Source organism: Pholcus phalangioides, unplaced genomic scaffold (assembly GCF_987345545.1).
Source record: "Pholcus phalangioides strain wild (caught in Gottingen) unplaced genomic scaffold, Ppha-v1.0 ptg000016l_1, whole genome shotgun sequence".
NCBI lineage: Eukaryota > Metazoa > Arthropoda > Arachnida > Araneae > Pholcidae > Pholcus > Pholcus phalangioides.
The window spans coordinates 449,137-471,905 of record NW_028301609.1 but is presented as its reverse complement, the minus strand read 5'-3'; the positions used below and the strand labels follow the sequence as shown (position 1 = coordinate 471,905).

Below are 22,769 nucleotides of genomic sequence, written 5' to 3'. Positions count from 1 at the left end.
CAATCAATAAATTTGATAAACAAACAAAAAAAAAAGAGGCCTAAAGGGTACCGCGATATAAATATTATAGAAAAAAGGGCTCTGCCACAGAAATTATACACTGAAAAGGGCTCAGAAAGTCAGAAAAGGTTGAGAACCGCTGCTCTAAGCTTAATTTACAATATTTTTCTCGAGTAAATATGGTCAGTTTACTAATCATGACACTTCTGCACATTAAAACTCAATAGATATCACTGCAAACAGTTAGTTCGTCTGTAACAAATATAAGTAAACAAATCGACATTTTACCAATGCCTAAAACGTAGAAAAAGCCCAATACTAATCTCTCAGCTTATGATCATTTTAGAATATAAAGACTCCTTAGATGTCACTGCAAACAGTTGGTTTGTCTGTAACAAATATAAGTAAACAAATCGACATTCTACCAATGCCTAAAACATAGTGAAAGCCCAATATACTTTTACCAGTTAATGATGATCTCATGACATATAAAGACTCACTAGATGCCACTGCAAACAGTAGGTTGTCTGTTACAAATATAAGTAAATGAATTCAAATTGGTACCAGTACTACTTTTTAGGCATTAGTCCAATGCCTAAAAAATAGTAAAACACCAATATTATTCTATAGTGAGATAATATATCGAGGAAAATGAAGACTCGTTTCAAATTGCAATGAATTAGAAAAAAAGAAACCATGACAGATATATATATATATATATATATACACTCTGTAATATAAAATCACATACCCGAAAAGAGCCCGTTTCTATGCAATGGAAATTAGTGGTGACTTTTTATTACGTAGTCGTTGACGTTTTCTGAGACGGAAATCTGTTACGGAAGTGGGTTACGATTTTGGGTCAAGTTTTCATTTAAGTCCTGAACATATTGGGAACTCCTTGATTTGTAGGGATCAAGTTTTGTGCATGTTCCCAGAGATATGTGGAGAGGTATACATCAATCACTGTGCGCATTGCTGATTGTGCGGTGCATCGTGTGCTGTATTGCTTGCTGTAATGTAGCGTTATTGGGTGCATTGCGTACTATAGTGCTTTGCCTATTGCGTTGCACCGCATAATGTGCCGTGTTGCGAATTGTGGTGCATCGGGTAGTATGCTTTATTGTTATGCACTATATTACTGATTACATACATCCACTGATTGTGATGCTCTACGTGCTGTAGTGCACTGAGTGCTGTATTGCTTATTGTAATGCAGCGCTTATGGTATATTGTGGCTCATTGCGTATTACGGTGCTTTGCTTATTACGATACGTCGCGTACTGTGATGTATTTCGGTGCTGCATTGCTTATTTTGTGATTAGTGTGTGTAGCGTATTAGTGCTTTGCTTATCGTAATGCATGTTATTATTATGTATTGTGGTGCATTGCATATTATGTAGCTTTGCCTGTTGCGATGCATCACGTATTGTGCTGTATTGCATATTGTGCATTACTTATCACGGTGCACTACTTATATTGCTGCATATGCACGATCCATATTGCTTATTCTAATGCAGTGCTTATGGTGTATTAGGGGTTCATTGCTTATTGTTCTGTATTGCCTATGGTGAGGTGTATTTCTGATTGTTCTGTATTGCCGAGACATCGAATATCGCCAATTATTGCCAAAATTGGTGCTAGAAGTAAACGTATATGCCAACTCGTGTTAAAATCATAGAAAAGTCAAAAATATCGGGAAATGAAGCCCGTTTCAAATTCTAAAAAATTAAAATAAAGAAAGACATGAATCGCATTGTTTTTTGTTTTGTTTTGTTTTTTACACTGTAAAATTTGCAACAAAGGAAGACCGAGATAAATCCAGTCTGGGCCCCGCCAAAATTTTCCGAATCGGGTCGTGGGTCATCAATTCGAAACCAAAGAATTTATATGTTGGTGAAATGAATACAAGTGAAAATTTTTCGGGGTCCAACAGGGCTGCAGTCTGGGAACCCTGATGGAGAAGTTTTCTGGGGGTACTTAATGAATCATATTTGGTTTTTTTTTCCGTTTATTATTTTAAAATTCGTCAGTAAGCTGGTGCTTCGATGTGTCGCTTTTCATAGTACTCTGATAAGGTGAGACAAAATGACCAAGATATGTTGTGAAGAGAAAATGAGGGGTTGTAATTAAATAAAATCAAAATGCCGCTGCTGCTGCTATCTGATGACGAAAATTGAAACCCGGGTTCAATGGTTGTGAAGAAGCTTGATTTAATATTAGACATTTATGAGACCCTGGGCCGTAACTAGTCTAGGGAAACCGGAGCACTGCCCCGAGTCGAATGGTTTATGGAAAATTCACCGACAACAGTTCTTTGCTACGAAAATTCACCAGCTAGCGATTCATCGACGGAAAATTCACCGATAACAATTCACTGACAACAGTTCGCCACGAAGCTACCGAGTCCGTGAGCGAGTGAAATATTGAGTGAGGGAGCGAGTGAGCGAGCTACTAAGTCCGCGACCGGAGCGAACGAGTGGGCGAGTGACTGAATGAGTGACGAGTGAACGGGTGAGTCCGTGAGTGGATGATTGAGGGTGCGAGTGAATGGGTGAGTCCGTGAGTGGTGAGGGTGCGAGTGAATGGGTGAGTGGGTAAATGAGCGAGAGAGGAGTGGGCGAGTGAGTCAGTTAACGGGTGAGTGGGTGAACGAATGAGTGGGCGAGCGATCTAAAGAGTCCGTGAGCAAGCGAGTGAGTGGATGAGTGGGTGAGTGAGAGAGTGAGGGAGTGACCGAGCGAGCTACTGAGTTCGTCCAGCATGACCCAACCTTTCGGGGTAACTGGCTTACATCCCATAAGGGACAGAGCCTGGGTTATGTCTGATCTCAAAGCTACTGAGTCCGTGGGCGAGTGAAATAGTGAGTGGGTGAACAGGCGAGCGAGCGAGTGAGTAGCAGAGCGAGCTACTGAATCCTTGAGCGGGTGGGTGAGGGAGCGAGTGAATGGGCGAGAGGATGAATGCAGGATTCACCGAACGAGGTACTGAGTCCGTGAGCGATTGAGTGGGTAAGCGGGTGAGGGGGCGAATAAGTGGGTGAGTGAGCTACAGAGTTCGTGACCGTGCGAGCGAACGAAATAATAAGGGAATGAGTGAGCGAGAACGCTTTAATTATAAATATGTAAGGAATGGAAATTATGTCGAAAATTATTAATTAAATACTGTAAGTTCTGAATGGATATCACCAATTAAACATGTAATGAAAAGTTTGTCGAAAATTTTATCTGCTCTTTACATTTCTGCTCTATACATTCTCACAATATTTTTTTTTTCCGAAGAGTCAAGTTTTTAGCATTTCTGAGCCAAGTTTCTATTATGTCGTTGTGGTTTTGAAACTTTTCGCGTTGTATTTCTTTTCTGTAATATTACATACACCTCTTTTAATAGTTGTGTGTATTGTATTTGTTTTACCGTATATTTTTCCTATTATTTTACTTGCTTGCTTAATTTATTCCTTTGTATGTTCATTTGTTTGTTTTTCCCCTCTTTAATTCTGTCCATGCAAAAACATAGCCCCAGCTTCTTATATAAGTATGTTTAAAGTTATGCTTGAGTTCAAAAGCTGTGGGAAGTTATCTCGTTTTAAACATCTAATTCTCGCACATGAAACCTCTTGGGCGACAAAAAACATTTTCGAAAACTGGCTCCTGAAACTAGAGCTTGAAAAAACGAAATCAAAAAATGACACTTCTTTTTTATTTATTTATTGTGAATGGCAGGGTGGCGCTCACATCACTATTATCTTTATATTCCCTTTATTCCATTAATTTTTTTTTCCAGCACCAGTAGCGGGACATGGGTCTGGGCCATATTCCCGAAAGGGTTGATGTCCGGGTTGAAATCCCGAAAGAGTCGAATTGAAAATTTTAGCTTTACTGTATACGCCGCACTTCGCAATTTCTGTGAAGATTTGCATTTCTCGCGGTGAAGGGCGTTGTGGGGCGCCGAACAAGTAAATTTTGAAATTTTAATTTTCATCGTTTAGATAAGCAGCACTTTGCCCTCTCTGTCAGGATTTGCATTTCTCGCAGCATAAAATGTTTGGTGTGGGGTGTTCTTTAAAAAATAAAGGTCTCAGTTATTCGACACTTTCATACGATGTTCTGACTTGGCCTCTTGAACGTAGTAAAAGCGAGATTTCCCTGTTTTATGTTTCAATGTTCCCTGTATTTGGCGAACAAATTTGTTTTTTTGATACAATTTATTGCCGATTCCGAACACGGAAGCCTTTTTCATACTCACCGAGAGACTGGTGCTCTAACCCCTCAGTGGAAGACTTTCTGCGGTCAGTGTCGTCTTAACGCATGGGCCCACCCGGGCTCGGCCCGGGGGCCTCAAAAGAAAAGGGACCTCACAAAAATAGAACTGATTGAAATTTTCAAAACTTTTCTAGGTAGGTACCTCAGAAAAATCACTTGGCACGGGAGCCATTGTATTCTTAAGATGGCCCTGCTCTTCCTATCCTTATTTCATGGACTATGGAGTGAGGCGATGAGAGGCAACACCATACTTATAGAAGGGAAGACGATCTTCTATAGGTGGTGTTGACTGAAATAGACGCATCAATATAGTCTCTCTTAGCTTCAGCAAATACCACCCTCTCCCATGTGCGACGGTAGAGCATCACATCCCCCACTGTAGCAGGGCGTCTTGGTTGGGATCTTTTGCGTGGCCCCCGGGCAGATTTTCATAAGTTCTTCTGTAACTAATTTATAGCCACGGCCGTCTTAAGAGCATCATGGGGGCCCAGGGCGAAGTGATTTTTCTGAGGCCCTTCCTGGAAAATTCTCGAAAAATTCAACTACTTCTCGTTTTTCTGAGCCCCTCCTTTTATCTTGAGGCTCCCGGGTGGGCCCATGCGTTAAGACGGCACTGGGTAGAGCTATGATGTCTTTCAGAAATGCCAATCAATGCAAAAAAAAAATTCTTGGCCATAAAAACACCTCACCATGCTCCATGCCAGTGATTCCCAACGTGGGTGGTAGAAGCTACGGTCGTAACATAGGATCCTATGGGTTACCTGCGTTCGGGGTGATGGGAGAAAAAAATTTCTTAAAAGAGGGCCGATGGGGGGAGGACAAAAAAGGTTGGGAAACTATGCTCTAGGCCAGCGGTTCTCAACCTTTTTTGACTCGCGGAACCCTTTTTAGTAAAAATTCTATGGCGGAGCCCCATATAACCGAATTTTTTAATTATTCATCAAAGTTACTGATTTATTTTTACTATTTAAAAATATTTATTTTTGTATAAATTTTACTGTATTTTTTATTTTTCTCGAGTGGCTGCGGAGCCCCTGGAGAGTACACAAGGAGCCCTAAGGGCTCCGCGGAGCACCGGTTGAGAACCGCTGCTCTAGGCAAAGACCGCAGAGCAGTAAAGCTCATCAGACCGTGAAGTTGAAAATCGCAGGGAGACGGATCGTTATTTGTTCCCATTTTTCCTTTCCCGTTTTGCTTTCTTGCAGCGGTTCTGTTTCAGTTGTGAAAGATTATTATGGTGGTAGGTTCTTGTATGGTTTTTCTGTCAGTATAGTGGCGCCATCTGTTGCAAAACTTTGGAAAAGTTGCGTTATCTATGGTTATCACCAGGCGTCCTCCTTTCTCAGTTTTGAATCTAGTAATCCTATCGAAGATCACATAATCCGTATTTTCACTTATTTGTTCAATCATCCATATTGTCAGGACTTTTTGGTGGAAAGAAATAATTATATTTTTCCTACAAAAAATAATTGATTATTACAAATGCACGAATTTTGTTACCGAAATTTTCATTTCATAAAGAAAATTTATCCTAATTTACAAGCTTTTATGATAATTTACTTACTAAATTATCATAAAAGTTTTTTTTTGATTTTGATCAATAATTTTTAGGTTCATATTGATTACGAAGTCGCTAATGTTGCTATTCTAAACAAAAACGACCGCCTTCTCTTTTTTTCATCATCGTTTGAGTTGAAGGATATTTCGAGATTAGATAGCAGCACCAATGATAAATAAATCAAGCCTTCGAATCTCTGTCATCTGCTTCTTCCAAGGTTCTCTGTTTTAGACGTCTCCTTATGTTATAAAAGAATAACTGAACTTTTAGTTTGAATTTTCAGTTCAGTTTGCAAACTCAGTTTGTAAGGAACCGAACAAATCTACTTTTTGCCTATCGTCTGCTCATTAAGAGGTTCTTCGTTTTTGCCGTCTCCGTATGCCCACATAAAATAGCCGAACTCCTAGTTCAAATTTCCAGCTCAGTTTATGAGCATTGTTTGTAAGGAACTGAGCGGAGTGAAGAATATAGTTTTTTTATTATACTTCATCATCACCACATGTGTCACTTTTAATTTCGAGGTTAGATGACAGCACTTACACTATCAATTGACGTGATTAAATTCACTTCTTACCTGTCGTCTGCTTGTTGGAAAGACCTTTGTTTTAGACGTCTCCTTGTTTCCTGGAAAAATAACTGAGCTGTTAGTTCAAACTTTCAGTTCAGTTCATAAGCTTCGTGTATAAGGAACTGAGTGGAATGAAGAATATAGTTTTTTAACCTGAACTTCATCATCACCATATAAGTCATCATATAAGCCAAGATAAGCCACGTTAAATCAGCAGTCACAGACGTCCGATTCGCTTCACGTGTATTGTTGACGCTGTTTTTAAATTCGCATGCTTCGTTTCTTAACCTACTGTGATAGTGCATTATTATTTTGTAGATCTTTTTATCCGACTTATCGCTGTGCTAGAGGTGTGGTCGCAGTAATGGATTCTAAAGAATCTGGTTCTCCGGAATCGAAGAAGTCTGTCGCAAATAAACTGACACAGCGACGAATGGACTCCATTCAAGAAATCGTCATCGATAGTAGACCATTCACTTCAGTCACAGAAGGGAAAGCTGAGGTTTTGTTCCCGTCATCACATGATGTGTTTTATAACCCCGTGCAGGAATTCAACAGAGACCTCAGGTGAGGATATTACCAGAGTATTGTGGTTTCTGACTCGGGTCTAAAACACAGCAACCAGTTATGCAAAGCTACTTTATACAGCTGTAATTATGAATCTCTTTTTTTTTTATACAGATATAACATGACCTCCCACCTATATATTCTGCAGCAGGGTCTCCCCAAGCTGGGATTTTTTGGCGGGGCTCCCGCTATAGTGTAAAGAAAACAAAAAAAAAGATGGGAATGGTCCTGGGGGAACAGCTTCGATATACGGTCCACCTTGGCCATTTTTTGGTGCCAAACATGTCTGACGACCCGACAAAAAGTCGCCAAGGCCGTTAGATACTACGGCCGCCGAAAAATAATCGCGAGCATAGAAAACAATAAAAGCCCATTCAAATATGAAAAATATCACGAAACAAGAGAAATATAGTAGTATAAACATAAGCCGCTATGGTGGTTGAGTGGTGATAGTGACGGACTCCCATTGTGAGGACCCGTGTTTGAACCCCACCGTTGCCATTGTGGTGGTCGGTGGAAGATGGTTTTCTGTGGTTCCTAACTTAAAGGTGCGAATGCGAGCCGATCTTCCCCTTAAGGATTCTCGCCACAGAGAGCAACAGACCAACAAACAGTACAAATGTAATTCAATTGTAACACATCACTCATTTCATTTCTGGAATATAACAAATAAAACACTATATACGCATTCAGACTGTTAGGTATACACAGTTACACTTCTGGCATAACTTACTAGGTAGTAAATCGCCTATAAATGGTGATAGACCTGAGTTGTGAACGATTTTAAAGAAAAGTATAAACATGAATAATATCTGGATTATAAATGATTTCTGGGTTAATAAATATGTTATGAGGCTGTGGTATGCTATTGACACTCAAGCAAACATAAAAATGCTAAAACCAACAAGCATAATCATAATAAAAATATCACTATCTAAGACTAAACATTAAAACAACATAAGGTATCTGCTCTTAACTAAACAACGGCCCTGCATGTTGTGTAAATAAATATATTCTATGTATTATAAATTAAAACCGCACTCTTTTTCCGGGTATCCACATTCTTTTAAATAAAATAAATAAAAAGGGTACAGGGATGTCCTGTATGCAGAAAAGGGGAATAAATATTGGAAAATATTATAGATACAACCTGAGAGAGATATCCAATAATTAATTAATCCGACCCACACACTACATTATAAAAATGAAGCTATATATACTATACAGAAAGAAGAGAAAAAGATCTAATCTCCCAACAGTTTTCCAAATCATTCAAAACGCCGTGGCTATAAGGTGACGTCATTTAGAAGAAAAGAGAAAGATGTAGAGGAAAAAAACAATTATAGAGTGTGCCACCTGGAATCTTGAAAAAGAAAGTTCTAGAACAAATACGGCAATCTAGCGTAATTATGACAGCCTTGGTGAATTATTGTAAAAAAAAATTGCCAACTTGGTGTGCCCCAAAGCAGAATGTTTAGCGCTGTTCTGTGACGAGCCCTCCTGACTGGAAATGTTCTGCTGTAAAAATCCCCATACATGTAATAGTGTTTTTTTTTTTTGCACTTTTTCTTCCAATTTGTTCTGCGACGTGCGTCGCAGATTTTGGCACATCTGCTTGGTGTGGACCGTATATCATAGCTGCCAAGTCTCCCGAATTTTATCTTCATCGCTCGATCTCCCAAAAAGTTCTTAAATCTCCCGAATTTTTACGAAAATCACAAAAATCCCTAATTGTTCCTAAAAATTCCCTACTTCATTAAAAAAAATCCCCACTTATGAAAACAATCCCTAAGGAATTTCTTGTGGGGCATCTTTTTTCCCCTTTCGAAATGACGTCACACGTCGTAAATGGGGGAAATTCCCTTTTTAAGGAAGTTTTACAAACCCTCTGATGGTAACAAGAAAGTTGTTTGTCTTATCGTGCAGGGAAATGGCTTAGCAGCCAATAGTCCTGGATAATAATTGAAGATTATAGTCACGCGCATGTGGTCAAAATTTCTTTTGTTATAACGTGCGATATAACAAAACACAAATACTGATAAGCAAAAACATATTTAATCAATTTTAAAGATACTTATTCTGATGAATTTCCTTTCATCAAACGTTCCAGAAGAGGGCCGACTTTTTCTTTTTGTACAAGTTGTGTTACGGACATAAACATCGGTCATGGAAAGACTGCCATCATCACTCGTGAAATGAAAAAAAAAAAAACATCAAGCAAGTGTCACAAAAAGTCAGTGTTCTTCAAAAATTGACGGTGTTTTCCTTCATCTTCCGATGATTTTGGGGTCATTCGCTCAGAACAGAATGTTTGTTCACAGCGTTTCTGATTGAACACAATATTTATTTTTACATCATTGAAGTTTTGGCCTCCAATTTCACTTGTTTTTTGCGTAGGAATTTTATTCCCAAGGGTTTAACTTCCATATGTGTAAAATCCCTATTTTAATTTGACTTCAGTTTTTGAGTAGGTATTTTATTCCCTATGCTCTAACTTTTATATTTGGAAAATCCCTATTTTATTTGGAAAAATCCCTATTGTATTTATTAGGGAGTGGTTTTAGCATAAAATACGGGTTTGCGCGAAAATCTCCCGAATTTTCATTTTCAAAAGTTGGCAGCTATGGTATATCGAAGCTGTGCCGTTCTGGGCCCCACCCTTCTGGAGTGAAAGACTTTGGGAATAAGTTTCTTAAAGTGAGGTTGCTAAAAACTGGAATATAAATAGAAAGTGGCGAAAAAAAGTTCTGTGTGTCAAATATATGTAATGTAAACTGCTGGGGACACAATTTTGGCCAATTTCGGGAGAATCACCCTCATGCATTTAACTGAATACATTTATGACTGTTACAGACCTTTATGCTGAGGGTCTATGACAGCGGTTCTTAAAGTGGGCAATATCGCCCCCAGGCAGGGTTGGGTTTTTGATGTAAAAAACAAGTTTTTGACATGACAAGCGTCAAAAACTGGTTTAAACCATCAAAAACCTAAGTGAATGCTTTTTGATAATGTTTTGAATATAATAGGTATATAACATGATGAAGAACTTACCTTTTTGCATACTACAATGTTTTATTTTATTACAATAATTAAAACAAAATATTAATTTGCAATTTTGAATTTTTCAACATAAGAGTCTAGAACAAATAAAATTTAATTTTATGATTTATTTATCTAAGCTACACATTACCTGTGTTCAATTTGCTAAAAGAAATAGAACTGCTTAGGCCTATTTGAAATATTTGTGATAGGGCATCAGGGTTACGTTTTTGACTTCAGAAACTAAATGAGTATTGAAACAGTCAAAAACTTATTGTCATCATTGTCAAATAGTTTTTTTAACCTGATAGATATGTTGAATAACAAAACACTTTTATGTAGATCAGTTATTTGGAGTTATAATTACTGAGAAAAAATACAGATTTTGATATTTTAAATTTTCTGATCTGCCCAAAATTTTATTCTATATGAAAATTCTCACACAGCATCTGTTAATACACTAATTAAACTCATTTATTCTCACTTGAAAGTTTCTTAGTTCAGGGTGTATAAATTCACAGAGTTTTAGAGTATTTTCAACCAAAGCAGAGGGCTGATGGGTTTTAATACCCGAAGCATTTGTTTTACACGTTTAAATACACAATTGGAAAACCATTGCATTATAAATGCTAGTAAATATATTATACCATAGAGTGCAAAAGTAAGAATAACTAAGTTTGGCTAAGGATAAGTTAGAGGAGTTTCTTAAGCATCATATACACTATCTAACAATAAGTATTTGGACACCTGTGATAGAAAAGAAAAACTAACTTTATTCAAAATCAATAGTTGGTAGAGCCTCCACGAGAGGCAATTACAGCGTGAACCCTCCGGGGCATATTTTCCACAAGTCCTTGTGTGACGGCTAGTGGTATTTTCTTCCACTCGGCTTGGAGAAGACATGTCAGTTCCTTCACCGATTTTGGACGGGTAGGGCACCCCTTAATTCGGCGATCCAACTCGTCCCAGAGGTCCTCGATAGGGTTCAGGTCTGGGCTCTGGGCAGGCCAGTCCATTCGATGAACCCCATTGGCACCATACTAAGCCTTGGTTAACCTCGCAGTATGACAGCTGGCATTGTCGTCCTGGAAGTAACAGGGGTCTACCCCGTAAAACTGACACAACGTAGGAAGCATATTGTCATCCAAAATAGTGCAGTAGGCATCGTCATTGAGCTTACCACGAATGGGGACCAAGGGTTCCAGTTCATACCAGGAGAAACACCCCCAGACCATAATTCCACCTCCACCGAACTTGACTGTTGGCACAATGCATTCTGGCAGGAGACGTTCTCCAGGCAGACGCCAGACCCAGACCCTGTCATCCGAACGGTAGAGGGTGAACCTTGATTCGTCGCTCCAAAGAACCCGTTTCCACTGATCTACGGTCCAATTTCGATGTGCTTTGCACCACATTAACCGAGCAACGCGGTTGGACTTGGTGATCAAAGGCATATGGGCAGCAGCACGACCATGAAAACCAATCAGATGTGCTTCCTTACGGATGGTATTCATTGAAACAATACTCCCGGATGCCTGTTGAAACTCCTCGCGGATGAGGGCCATCGGTTGCGTGCGGTTCTTCCGAATTTCTCTGGACAGCACCCGTCGGTCTCTATCTCCCAGTTTCGTTGGTCTGCCGACTCGGGGCAAATTCCGACAATCACAGCTCACCTTCCACTTCTTAATCACATAGGCCACTGTCGATTTTGGGTACTTCAGCTCGCTAGATATGTCCCTTAAGGATCGGTCATTTTTGTGATACCCGATAATTATACCTTTCTCGAAATCAGAGAGCTCCGAACTGCGCGGCATCTTGCATGCGACTAATGCCGATGTTGTTTCGTACACGATATATACCGGCGGAGGGCGTGACGTATCTCAGGACCGCAGATATCGTCATTTGCATAGGTGTCCAAATACTTATTGGTAGATAGTGTACAAGCTAGCATTGCCAAATTAAATGACATTTTGGTCCTACAATTTAGTATTTCGATCATTAGATATATTTTAATGTTAGAACACCATTATGAAATTATCAAATTTTAGAGTTGGGGGAGATCGCAAAATAACATTTGCCTGGGCTGCAAAGTTCCTAGTTATGGCCCTGTTTTTGGTGACAGTGAATCTCATTCAAATAATCTCGCAGAAATCACAGTAAAAGTCAATGATGTTACCAATTTGTCGGATAGTTCATGCCTTTTGTTGACATCTCCTTACCACTCAAGTTCAAGCCAGTATATTTTCCTCTTGATCATTCAGGTGTGGCACGATCACTTTGGTAGAGATGAGACACACTTGGAATTCGAACTGCCGTTGCTGTAACTACATCTGCTGCTATATAGCCCTTGATCCACTTTTAGAAAGTGTTGTTTTTCTATGGATAGAATAAAAAACTTACACAAGTTATGTACTGCTTAACTGGCATACTATAACCATCATTACTAAACCATCTGCAAATCTCCAAACACTGAAGAGAAAGAATAAGTCACATCTCTCAATATTTTGTATGAGCAACAGAAAAACTTGGACGAAGAAAACCCTTTTCCTGGATTGGTTTAAACAATGTTTTATTCTGGAAGTTCTACAAATGAATCAGCATTGGATTGTTTCAATGACATAGACCCATGTTTGGTATATTTTTGATGTGTAGAAAAATTGGTAGAGAAAACCTTGTTAACATACTATTAACAAATTAACTGAAATAAAAAAGAAACGGCTAACAGACGTTATAATACAGTAAAACCTCTCTTTCACATACCAAAATAATTTCTCCATAAAAGAGGAGGTGACTAGTAATCTCAAGGGTTTGTAAAACATACTTTTATTATACAGTGGGAAATTATTATATGGCCGTAAAAGAGGTGACAGCATCTGAGAGGTGTTTTGCTGTATTTTTTTTCCGGAAACAAAAAATCGCTGAGAATCAGAGAACATCCCCTCCTACTTTTGCCACTCAAAGCAGAAAAAATAGATTTCTAGGGAAAACAAAAGTTCATGGTTTGTGTTATTGGTGGGTTTTCTGTATTTCTTCACCCCTGGAACGTAACCCCTGCCAATACTGAGGCATACCTGTCTTTACAATTGGCTATGTAGGTCCTGTCTAATTAGTCCTTTGAGTGCAAAAAATAATTTTAGTGCAACAAAAATGGTCTAATGATCTGTATTGAATCAAGAAATTATCAACTGTATGAAAATTTTGCAGGTTTTTAATATTTATCTGCATTCTCCTAATTTTTCTTCTTTTTTCACCGATTGACTTTCAAAGTGGACTTGTTTGGGACAGGTTTTCATTGCAATATTTGTGTTTTATTTACTTGGATGCACTTGTGAAATATGTTGGTGATGTTTGCTCGTGCACAGTAATTGTTATTAATAATTAAAAAAATTCATATCTTATTCATTCATTGCAGCACTGTCGTAATAAAGCAGTTCATCAGAAATATTCCAACTATGCAAAAAGGAATTTATAGAAATCTGCAGAAGTGGAAGAGAAGGACACAGAGTAATGAAGTGAGTTGCTGAAAGCGTAAAAAAAAGGAGGTTGAGGCAAATCCCAGGTCACCATGGTGATGAAAAAAAATTAAATTCACTGCCTAAAAATTTCTAATGTGTGACTACTAAATTGAAGTCTGAGGCCAAGGGATCATTTAAGTATTGCGTCAGCATTGAGGGGGGGGGGGTTTCGGATTTGCTGACTTTTGATGACAAGGGGGGGATTTCTTGATTAAAATAATAAAAATATGGTTGGGGCTCGTTGTAATGACCTCACATTATAGTGATCATTCCTTTACAATGACCGGTAGGAAAAGTCCCTAACATTGTTATATAACCATCATAATATGTTTTTCTTTCTGTATAACGATCCGCCCAATATGAAGTCCGTTTTCAATGGGATGAAGGAGGGGAGGGGGGGTCGTTATATCCACCGTCAACTGTATCTGGTAAATATAGGCTCGAACCTAATTTAATAAAAAAGACAAATTAGTTTTTGTATAAAACCTTCAATTCTATGCTCTACTCTAATTGCTCATTTGAAATTATTTTTTAGGATGTACCAACATAATTACCATTGGACTTGAATGTGTCAAGTCTAGAGATTGCACTCGTTTTTTTTGCAAAAACTCATTTAATCAGTGAAAGAATAAAAAAGTATAAATTATTAAGCAATATCATGCAAGTCAGAAACACATTATAATAAATGCATCCATCAGTTGTGCAAGAAATAATCTTGTCACTTTACCAAAAAGAATGCATTTCTTATTTAGTTGATGCTGAATGACCCTTTGATTGTACATTGAGTGAATCGAGAAACCAGCTGAGAATACTGAGTTGTCACAAGGCATTTACTTTAAAGGGGGATCCCTCATGGATAAAAGCACTCTAAAAGAGAAAAATGTTAATCCACATGAAGGTAATTCGGGCTGTTTCATAAACTCAGACTTATGGTGTTCATGTTTCTTGCTTGTTGTTCATTTGTTTATTGCTCATTTCTTATTGTTTGCTTGTTAGTTTGCTAGTTAGTTGCTTGTTAGTATCATTAATGCTGAATTTAATTCAAGAAATTATGTGAAAAAATATGCATTCTTAGTTATTAGCAAGATTTGTTTTAACTGCTTCCAGGGGTGGAAAATCTGCTACAAGCTGCTACAATTTCCGATGTCTGCTACATTTTGCTATAAAAATGCTGAAATTCTTCAATTCTGCATCATCTTGCACCAAAAACAAAATTTTCCCTTAAGAAATTTTGAAGTCGCATCACAATAGAAAAAAAAAAGCCAAAATTTTAAAGTGCTACAAAACTGATAAATGCTGCTACAAAAATCAAATTTCCATTTTCCACCCCGCTCTTCACTTACAAGGGACTGGCAAGAAATTTGAATAATCTTTGTTTGATGAAATCGGCAATAAATATGATAACCTTATTCTAATGTAATGGCATTTTAGAAAAAGGAAGGGGGAAAAAAAAGTAGAAAACGAAGAAGAAAAAACAAGTGTGAAAGGAAAACAGTATATTACTATACACTCACTTATCTGTAAGTATTACAGAGAGAGTAGGTATGAAGTATATTTCTATTTTCACCCCTCACCTACCTGTTCTCTTTCCCCTGTTATGTACATGTATATAGTAAAACTAGTATTAATATATAATACTAGAGATTATTATATATAAAGGCTCTGTTGATCTGAGGCAATTGCCTCAGATCTTGTCACCCAGCTGCACTCATATGTGCTTAGTTAATTCAGAGGAGTAAGCCAACCAAAGAAAGGTTTTAACTTGACGCAGACATTCTTCTCCTGCCTTGTGTAGGTGAGCATTATCATGCTGAAAAATGTCTTCTGTTAGCCTTGTTATGAGTGGTGAAACATGTGGCTGCAAGATTTCCTAGGCATGTAGTTTGACTGCTATTTTTCCCTCGTTCCCCATATCATGACTACAGATGACCGGCTTTTTCATAAGTGAGAGCTTCCCAGACCACCACACCTGCAGTTCGGGCCATGTACTTTTCCAAAGAAGTTTTTTCTCTGACCACTGGGGCACTATTATCGAATGTTACTGCCATTAGATGCCAAACAGAATCACAATTTATTGTTCATGCCTATAGGATACCAATCCACAACTGCCTAGGTTCGACGCTTCTGACATCACAGTAAACGAGGGTAGCGATGTTGGACTTCAAAGGTATTGTCACCCACAAATTTAACAGGTGCCAAGTGAGCAAACCTTCTTTATTCTTTACCTCATTGTCTTAAAATAGTTTGGTGCGAAACCAGGTTCTCGGACAAAGAAGGTATTTGCAATGTGGTGGTTGGTGCAGTCATCATTAGCACTGTTTGAGCTTGTTTACAGATGAAACGATTGTCTGTACTGTTGGGTGACCTAGGACATGCACAGCCTATTTGACACACTTGTGTGCCTTCACACATCCACTTATATCACCATCTTCTAAAAGCTTCGTCAAAACAGTCAAGTTTGCAAGCAATACATTGATATTTTAACTCTTCTTGTCTCAAGCCAATGATGTGACCTCGTTCAAAGCCTATCAGTTGTGTAAAAGCTGGACAAATGAGTATTAGAGCCAGCTTCAACAATCAACCACTAAGAGGTGAAAACAGTGGTACAATACACAAAAGGGGTCTCTGAGAGCAACAGGAAAAGTACTTTCATGTCTTCTGGTGAATTTTTTAATGGGAATATTTGAATTTTTTTTTGACACCAATAATCATTTACATACCTACGTGAGAGCTGTCAGCCATGTTAGAAATTATTTTTATCGGGAGTTGTGCTTGATTTTAACATTAATATAATCTTGTTTTTTTGATAGATTGAAATCCATTTGCTTGAAGCATTAGCAGCATCAGGACTGAGGTCAATCCGTTACTCTAAAGAGATCAAAGGACTCACTAAAATTGTTGCCAATGATATGTCATCACAAGCCTACGAAAGCATTCTAAGAAACATCAAACATAATCAAGTCGAAAATATTGTTGAAGCTTCGCAAGAGGAAGCCAGGTAACATAACTTGTTTTGTTTGATAAATTACATTGCCACCTTTGTATTACATTGAATCTGTATTATAACCGTGATTTCTAAATAATTGCTAAAAATGTAGTTTTGCTAAGGGCTTGACAGATTAAAAAAAAGAAAAAAAAAATTGGATGCCCCAGATAATTAACTTTGAGAGTTGATAACAGCCTTTTCATGATTACACCTCTGACAAAATGGTGAGACAGTAGGAACTTGGGATGCATTGCAAAGACCCGGGTTTGAACCCTACTATCATCATAGGTGTGGGCAGCTGAAATTAGTTTTCTGTGGTTCCCAACTTCAAGCCACAAATTCAAGCCTATCTCCCCTTTGAAAAGTCTCACCACAGAGAGCAACAGGCCTACAACGTTACAATTATTCAATCATTACACTTCACTTATGGTTAAAAAAATTGACAGCAGATGGCAGCACTGCACATAAGCGTTAAACAGAAGCAAACTTCACGTTGGGTTCACAATATGTACCGAGGTGTATGTACAGTAAAGTAGTGCAGTAAAATCTCCCAACAAAGTGGCCACTAATAGGATAGTGAAAATGTGGCCGTTATTGGGAAAGGTGGTTTTATTTCTGGGCAGCAACTAAAATTTGTGATCGCGTACCTAGCATGTGAAATAACAATCCATTCTGTAACTGATTATGATAGTTATATAATTCATTAAATTAAAACATGTTATTATATTTTGATGTATTATAATAACTGATTAATCTATCTACAGCACTATTATGACATTCTAAAATTCAGGCTTGCAGTGCTCGGGTAGGACATAACAAGCGGGAAAAACTGATATAGACCAAAATGGTGTACCAGCAATCCCAAATAGTTCTTTGTTCACACTGGACCTTCAACTAGACCAGTTTTCTCCAAAGTGGCCAATATCGCTCCCTGGGGGTGATGGAATGATCCAAGGGGGTGGTATAAGCTAATGGGCTTAGTATAGGATCCTATGGGGTTGGCTTTAGTTGGGGGCGATGAGAACAAAAAAATGTTGAAGGGGGAGATGGAACAAAAAAGTTTGGGAAACTAAATGAACTAGACTTTTCCAGGGCGTTTCCGAGTCCAATCTGATAGCTGCAGGCATAGGCGCTGACATACATTCTTGTTAAAAAAAGATATTGACACATCCCTCTCAAAAAATTAATACCCTGGACATTTCTATTCCTATTTGCGAGCACCATTTCTTTTGGATGGAACCATCCCTTGGACTATAGGGATTTCCATGAACTTGCATATCCTTCTAGTCATTAGAGTGCTGACAACAGGTCTCTTTTGTTGTCCCTATATTATCTCTTCAAGGTTTTTTCCCTCTCCACTGCCTTCAATATACCATCTAGCATTTGTACCCCAGAAAAGAAAGCTTACATAATCTTCCCCCCCCCCCATAAAGTTAGGAAGTGGGAAAATCCCTTAAAAATTAGCTTGAAAATTATTTTCCGCATAGTGATATGCATATTTTTTTCCCGACTCCATGTCCAAAGTGGCAGTTATTCAGAAATTGTTGTTTGGAGGTTTCTTGTAATGTTCGGAGGTGGCAGTTAGAGGAGGTTTTACTGTATTACTAATAGTAACTTGTGGGCAAAAACTAATTCTCCAAAGCAGCATATTAACAACCAGAATTTTTCCATTCTCCCTCACACTAAAATAGATTCTTTTTCTGGAGGGGCTTTCCAAAAGCAATTGTGGTTGTTTTAATGCTATATCATAGCTGCCACGTCTCCCAGATTTCCACTCCATCTCCCAGACTTCTGAAAATTTTTATGTATTCCAAAATTTTTCGACCATGATTCTAAAAAAAATCTGTACTTTTGGGGGAAAAACGATTCCCAAAGAATTTACCACAAAAAACAAAAACGGTTGCTTTCGTTTTAATCCCTGAAATGATGTCACAAGCATCATTTACATTGTTCCCATTGCATCAAACAACAACAAAAAAAATTTAATTTTTAGAGAGAAAAGACAAAATTTACTAAACCATTAACATCAATTCGGCCTTTCAACATTCAAAATGGCTAGATCAGTTTTATCCAGTATAAGCTGTATGCTACGTTTCAGCCCAGCTGACGATTTTTTGTTACTGTGATCTGATTTGGGAGTAATAGCAGATAATGTAGCTTACTGATTAACAATTATCAGCGACTTGGTGTCAATCAGCAATGGCTAACACAATGCCATGTTTTTGCAAAGGGGAAAAATCCCCACAATTTTAGTTTTCTTAGTGAAAAAATTCTTTTTATATTTATTTTTGTACAGAATATGGATCTGTGTGAAAACCTCCCTCATCCTCCAAAGTTGGCAGCCATGCTATATGTGGGTCTGTGAACTTTTTCCCCCCATAAGAATTAAATTTTTATGTCGGCCTCGTCCCATCTTTGAGCTTGTGAAACATACTCATGAAATATTATTGATACTAATGAAAAATACCTAGTGGATGATTGATGTGTCTGGTTTCTTTTAGTATCCTTATGCATAAAAACAGGAAAAAGTTTGACATAGTTGATTTGGATCCATATGGAACAGCTGCACCATTCTTGGACTCTGCTGTGCAATGTGTTGTTGATGGCGGTGAGTGCAAATATATCAAATATATTCCTTCCTTCCTCCCTCATTGTGCGCTTTCTCTAATAATATGTAGCTCATGTAAAGACTGCTTTTTAGCATCCAGACATTGTTACATGCATGTTTAAATGATGGGCAGTCAGCAAGATTTTTTTAACCAGTCATCTGGCCAATTAATTTCTCCTTTTTCCCTTTGTGTTTGAAGCTTTAAATAGATTTTCCTGATTAAAAGTTTCTATCAATATGTTGAAACCAACTTCACACACACATCATGTTCTTAACTGTATTTTTAAATCACCAAAAATTATAATGATTGAAATAATTACTAATTAGTTAAAAAAAATTGAAATAATTAGAATGAAAATTAGCACAACGTCCTGTGCCATCATAGCCTGATGGCACAGGATCATGATTGATTAGTGGTTCTTAATTTTGATTGATCATGATTAGTGGTTCTAATTTTTTTGGTTCTTACTGGTTCTAAGTTTCTTAACCCTTCAGAAAATGGCAAAAAATGGCAAAATAAAAAATTACTTATTGCACACCATAAAAATTGAAGACATTGAAAGCTTATTCTGCAATTTTGGTTTGGTTATCTTTCAATCATAATCATGTATGCAAGATAAATGGCGGCACCAGTATAGCACCAAACAAGCATAACTGTCAAGCAAATAGACCTGCAGAGGTGAAATTGGTAAAAAACGTCATTTGTTCTACGCCTGGAATCAAACACAGCTCCTCTTGCAAACTGGGCTGATTCGTTGCTACATACACCACTGAAGACATAGTCCTGCCTACCTTTTTTCATGCACTGTGTCATGAGGCACTAAAGTACAGGCATCAGTAGCCTCCCCTTATCTTCAGTGAATGCCCCCAGTACATCAAGGAAATAGACCTGTTTTGGGTATTATTGCTGGGTATTATGGTGGTGAATTTGAAAAAGTCATCTGAAAGGAAAGTGTGCTACCATATGCACCTGTGGAGATATGGCCCTGCCTAACTAAGCATAACTGTGACAACATAAAATATGTTGCTATAAACACATGCAGCATGCATTTACCAATTTGGAAATTCCCCAGAAGAATATTTAAGTAGTGCATGTTTTAAGAATAAAATGTCTGCACCCAGTGATTTTTTCTTTATGATATGTATAGTACTAGCTTCTAATGCTGAAGGTTTAGAAGTTGCTGTAACAACATCTTCATGATTGGTATGACACAATTTTATTCTGCAGAAAAACACACTTGCCTACATAACTTTAACAAATCCATAGGTGTAAATGCTTCTGATTTACCCAGAAGTTTCCGATTTTTTAGTCTTAGTAAAATCTTCTGGTCAGAAATAAAGTTCTTATGATTTTTCATATCTTTATAGAAAAGTAGAAAAGTCCCTAAAAAATGAAAATCCCAAAAAGAAAAATACTTATTCCTTACAATCCTAGGCTGACTATGTTCCCACGACAAAGATATGGGAAAATGAGATTTCAATGTACTGGAAATTGTTGATTGGTGCCAAATATGGTGCCAAGCTAAGTTGCCAATTATTGCTAAAATCGACTGTGGCGGGAAATACTTCGCTACTGCAAATCACAGTGTATTAAAATGAATTGTAAAAAGTGTTTATCATGACAAATATGTGAGGTAAATATTAATATTTATGGTCATAATTATCAATATAATTCTGTGTGATAGAGGTAAAAGGCGCTATGCCCATTTTTTTTTTTCAATATTGGAATAACACTATTAATTTGCTGTGCTAAATCTAATTTATTCAGACAATTAAACACAAAAAAAAAATGTGTTCAGTTTTTGTAAAAAAAGTATTCGGATTTCATTAATTGGTAGGCTTATTGATGGTAACATGTACAGATATGGCAATACTCTGTGGAAATGGTATTGAAGCATGTCACGCAAAGTATGGAGCTGTTTCTGTCAAAGGTAGTTTCTGCCATGAGATGGTGAGTCTAATTCTGTATACATCGTTATCATTTTGGAATGATTTTTATGACAATTTAGAATATTGGAAGCTTTTGGTATTATTTTGATTCACTGATATCAATTTGTGATGTTTTTCAATCTGTCTCAGTGCCATATAGGTCAGTGTCCTACTCTTTTTATTAGAACCTCTCTAATCCAGACTCCTTGAACCTTGGTGATTCTGGATTATAGATAGAGTTTTGTTTATTTCCGAAGTTTTCATATTTACATCAGTAATGTGCATCAGTAATAGTTAACCATTTTGATTCATTTCTTTAATGAACATTTCATTTCTTTTCATTTCATTTCTTTAAAAGAAATATTCCTATTTTCCTTTTATATATTTATGCATATAATATAAGGGGGTGATCAAATGAAAAGGTACGAAACGACACGGTGGGTACAAATGTAGACTTTATTCAAAATATACACCATAGGCTTGAGCACAACGATCCCACTGATGAACAAGCCGCAGGATTCCTTGTTCCCAGAATTCCTGTGGCCGTGACGAGACCCAGTCCTTCACAGCGTCATTGAGTACGTCGTCCGAGTTGAAGCGCTTCCCTTTCAGGTGTTTCTTCAGTGGACCAAACACATGGAAATCGCAGGGTGACATGTCCGGACTGTAGGGCGGATGGTCCAACGGCTCCCACTTGAACTTGGCCGGTTCCATGTGTGTGACTTTGGAGACGTGTGGACGCGCGTTATCATGGAGCAGAACCACACCCGTGAGCAGCCCTGGTCTTTTGTTCTTGATGGACCTGCGTAAGCATCGGAGTGTCTCACAGTACACATCGGAGTTAATGGTTTTTCTGTGCTTGAGGAATTCCACAAGTAGCGGACCTTGAACGTCGAAAAAGACGGTGAGCAACACCTTGCCTGCTGACGGCACGGCTTTGAACTTTTTATGGGGAGGTGACGACGCATGCTTCCACTGCATGCTGTCCCGCTTTGTCTCTGGTTCGTAGTGATGGCACCAGGTCTCATCACCTGTGACGATTCGCTCCATGAAAGCGGGGTCTTCCTGATACCGAAACAGATGTTGCAGTGCTAGCCCCATACGCAGTTCCTTTTGCTGGTCGGTGAGCTGCTTTGGAACCCAAGCGGCACACACCTTCCGATATCGCAACCTGCCGTGAACAATTGTCCACACGGTTCCATAGCTGACATCCACCTTCACCGCCAACATTCGCAATGTGACACGCGATCACTTCTCACTAGGTCCTCCACCTTGTCGATGAGATCGCTCGTGATGACAGTGTTTGCCTGGCCTGGTCTCGGGTCATCACCCACACTCTCACGGCCTGCACGAAAACAGGCACTCCATTTTCTGACTTGTCAGAGACACATTTCTCCCCGTAAACTGTCACCATCCGGCGATGAATAGCTGCCGGTTTCTCACCTTCCGCTGTCAGAAATCGGATAACACCTCGCTGCTCCTCAATCGTCGAATTTTGCAACACGAACGCCATCTTGTCCTCATACGGACTGCCGCATCATTTGGACGCCGCTTTTGATAAGAGCCTCTGCTCTCTCCTGCGCATGCTCCGATCCCAGTCAGAGACTCCAATCGCATCCCGAGATGTCTCGCTACGTTCTCCCATGGCGGAATATGCAATATTTAACTGTTACGTTTTTCCGTCGTTTCGTACCTTTTCATTTGATCACCCCTTATAAATATATAATTTATAATATA

General features: G+C 38.3%; 1 protein-coding gene across 2 annotated transcripts in view; it reads left to right on the top strand.

Annotated features, from left to right (window-relative positions):
• Positions 1–6,571: 6,571 nt before the first annotated feature.
• Trm1 (tRNA methyltransferase 1) overlaps positions 6,572–22,769 on the top strand; it is a 41,353-nt gene continuing 25,155 nt past the window's right edge. The window contains exons 1-5 of one of the 2 annotated variants that reach the window (XM_089245766.1): positions 6,572–6,955; positions 13,407–13,506; positions 16,320–16,507; positions 18,997–19,103; positions 20,942–21,054. In XM_089245766.1, coding sequence (XP_089101892.1) covers positions 6,660–6,955; positions 13,407–13,506; positions 16,320–16,507; positions 18,997–19,103; positions 20,942–21,054 — 804 coding nt within the window. In that variant the 5' untranslated portion in view covers positions 6,572–6,659. The remainder of the gene's footprint in view (positions 6,956–13,406; positions 13,507–16,319; positions 16,508–18,996; positions 19,104–20,941; positions 21,055–22,769) is intronic. The other variant, XM_089245767.1, reaches the window with a different exon arrangement.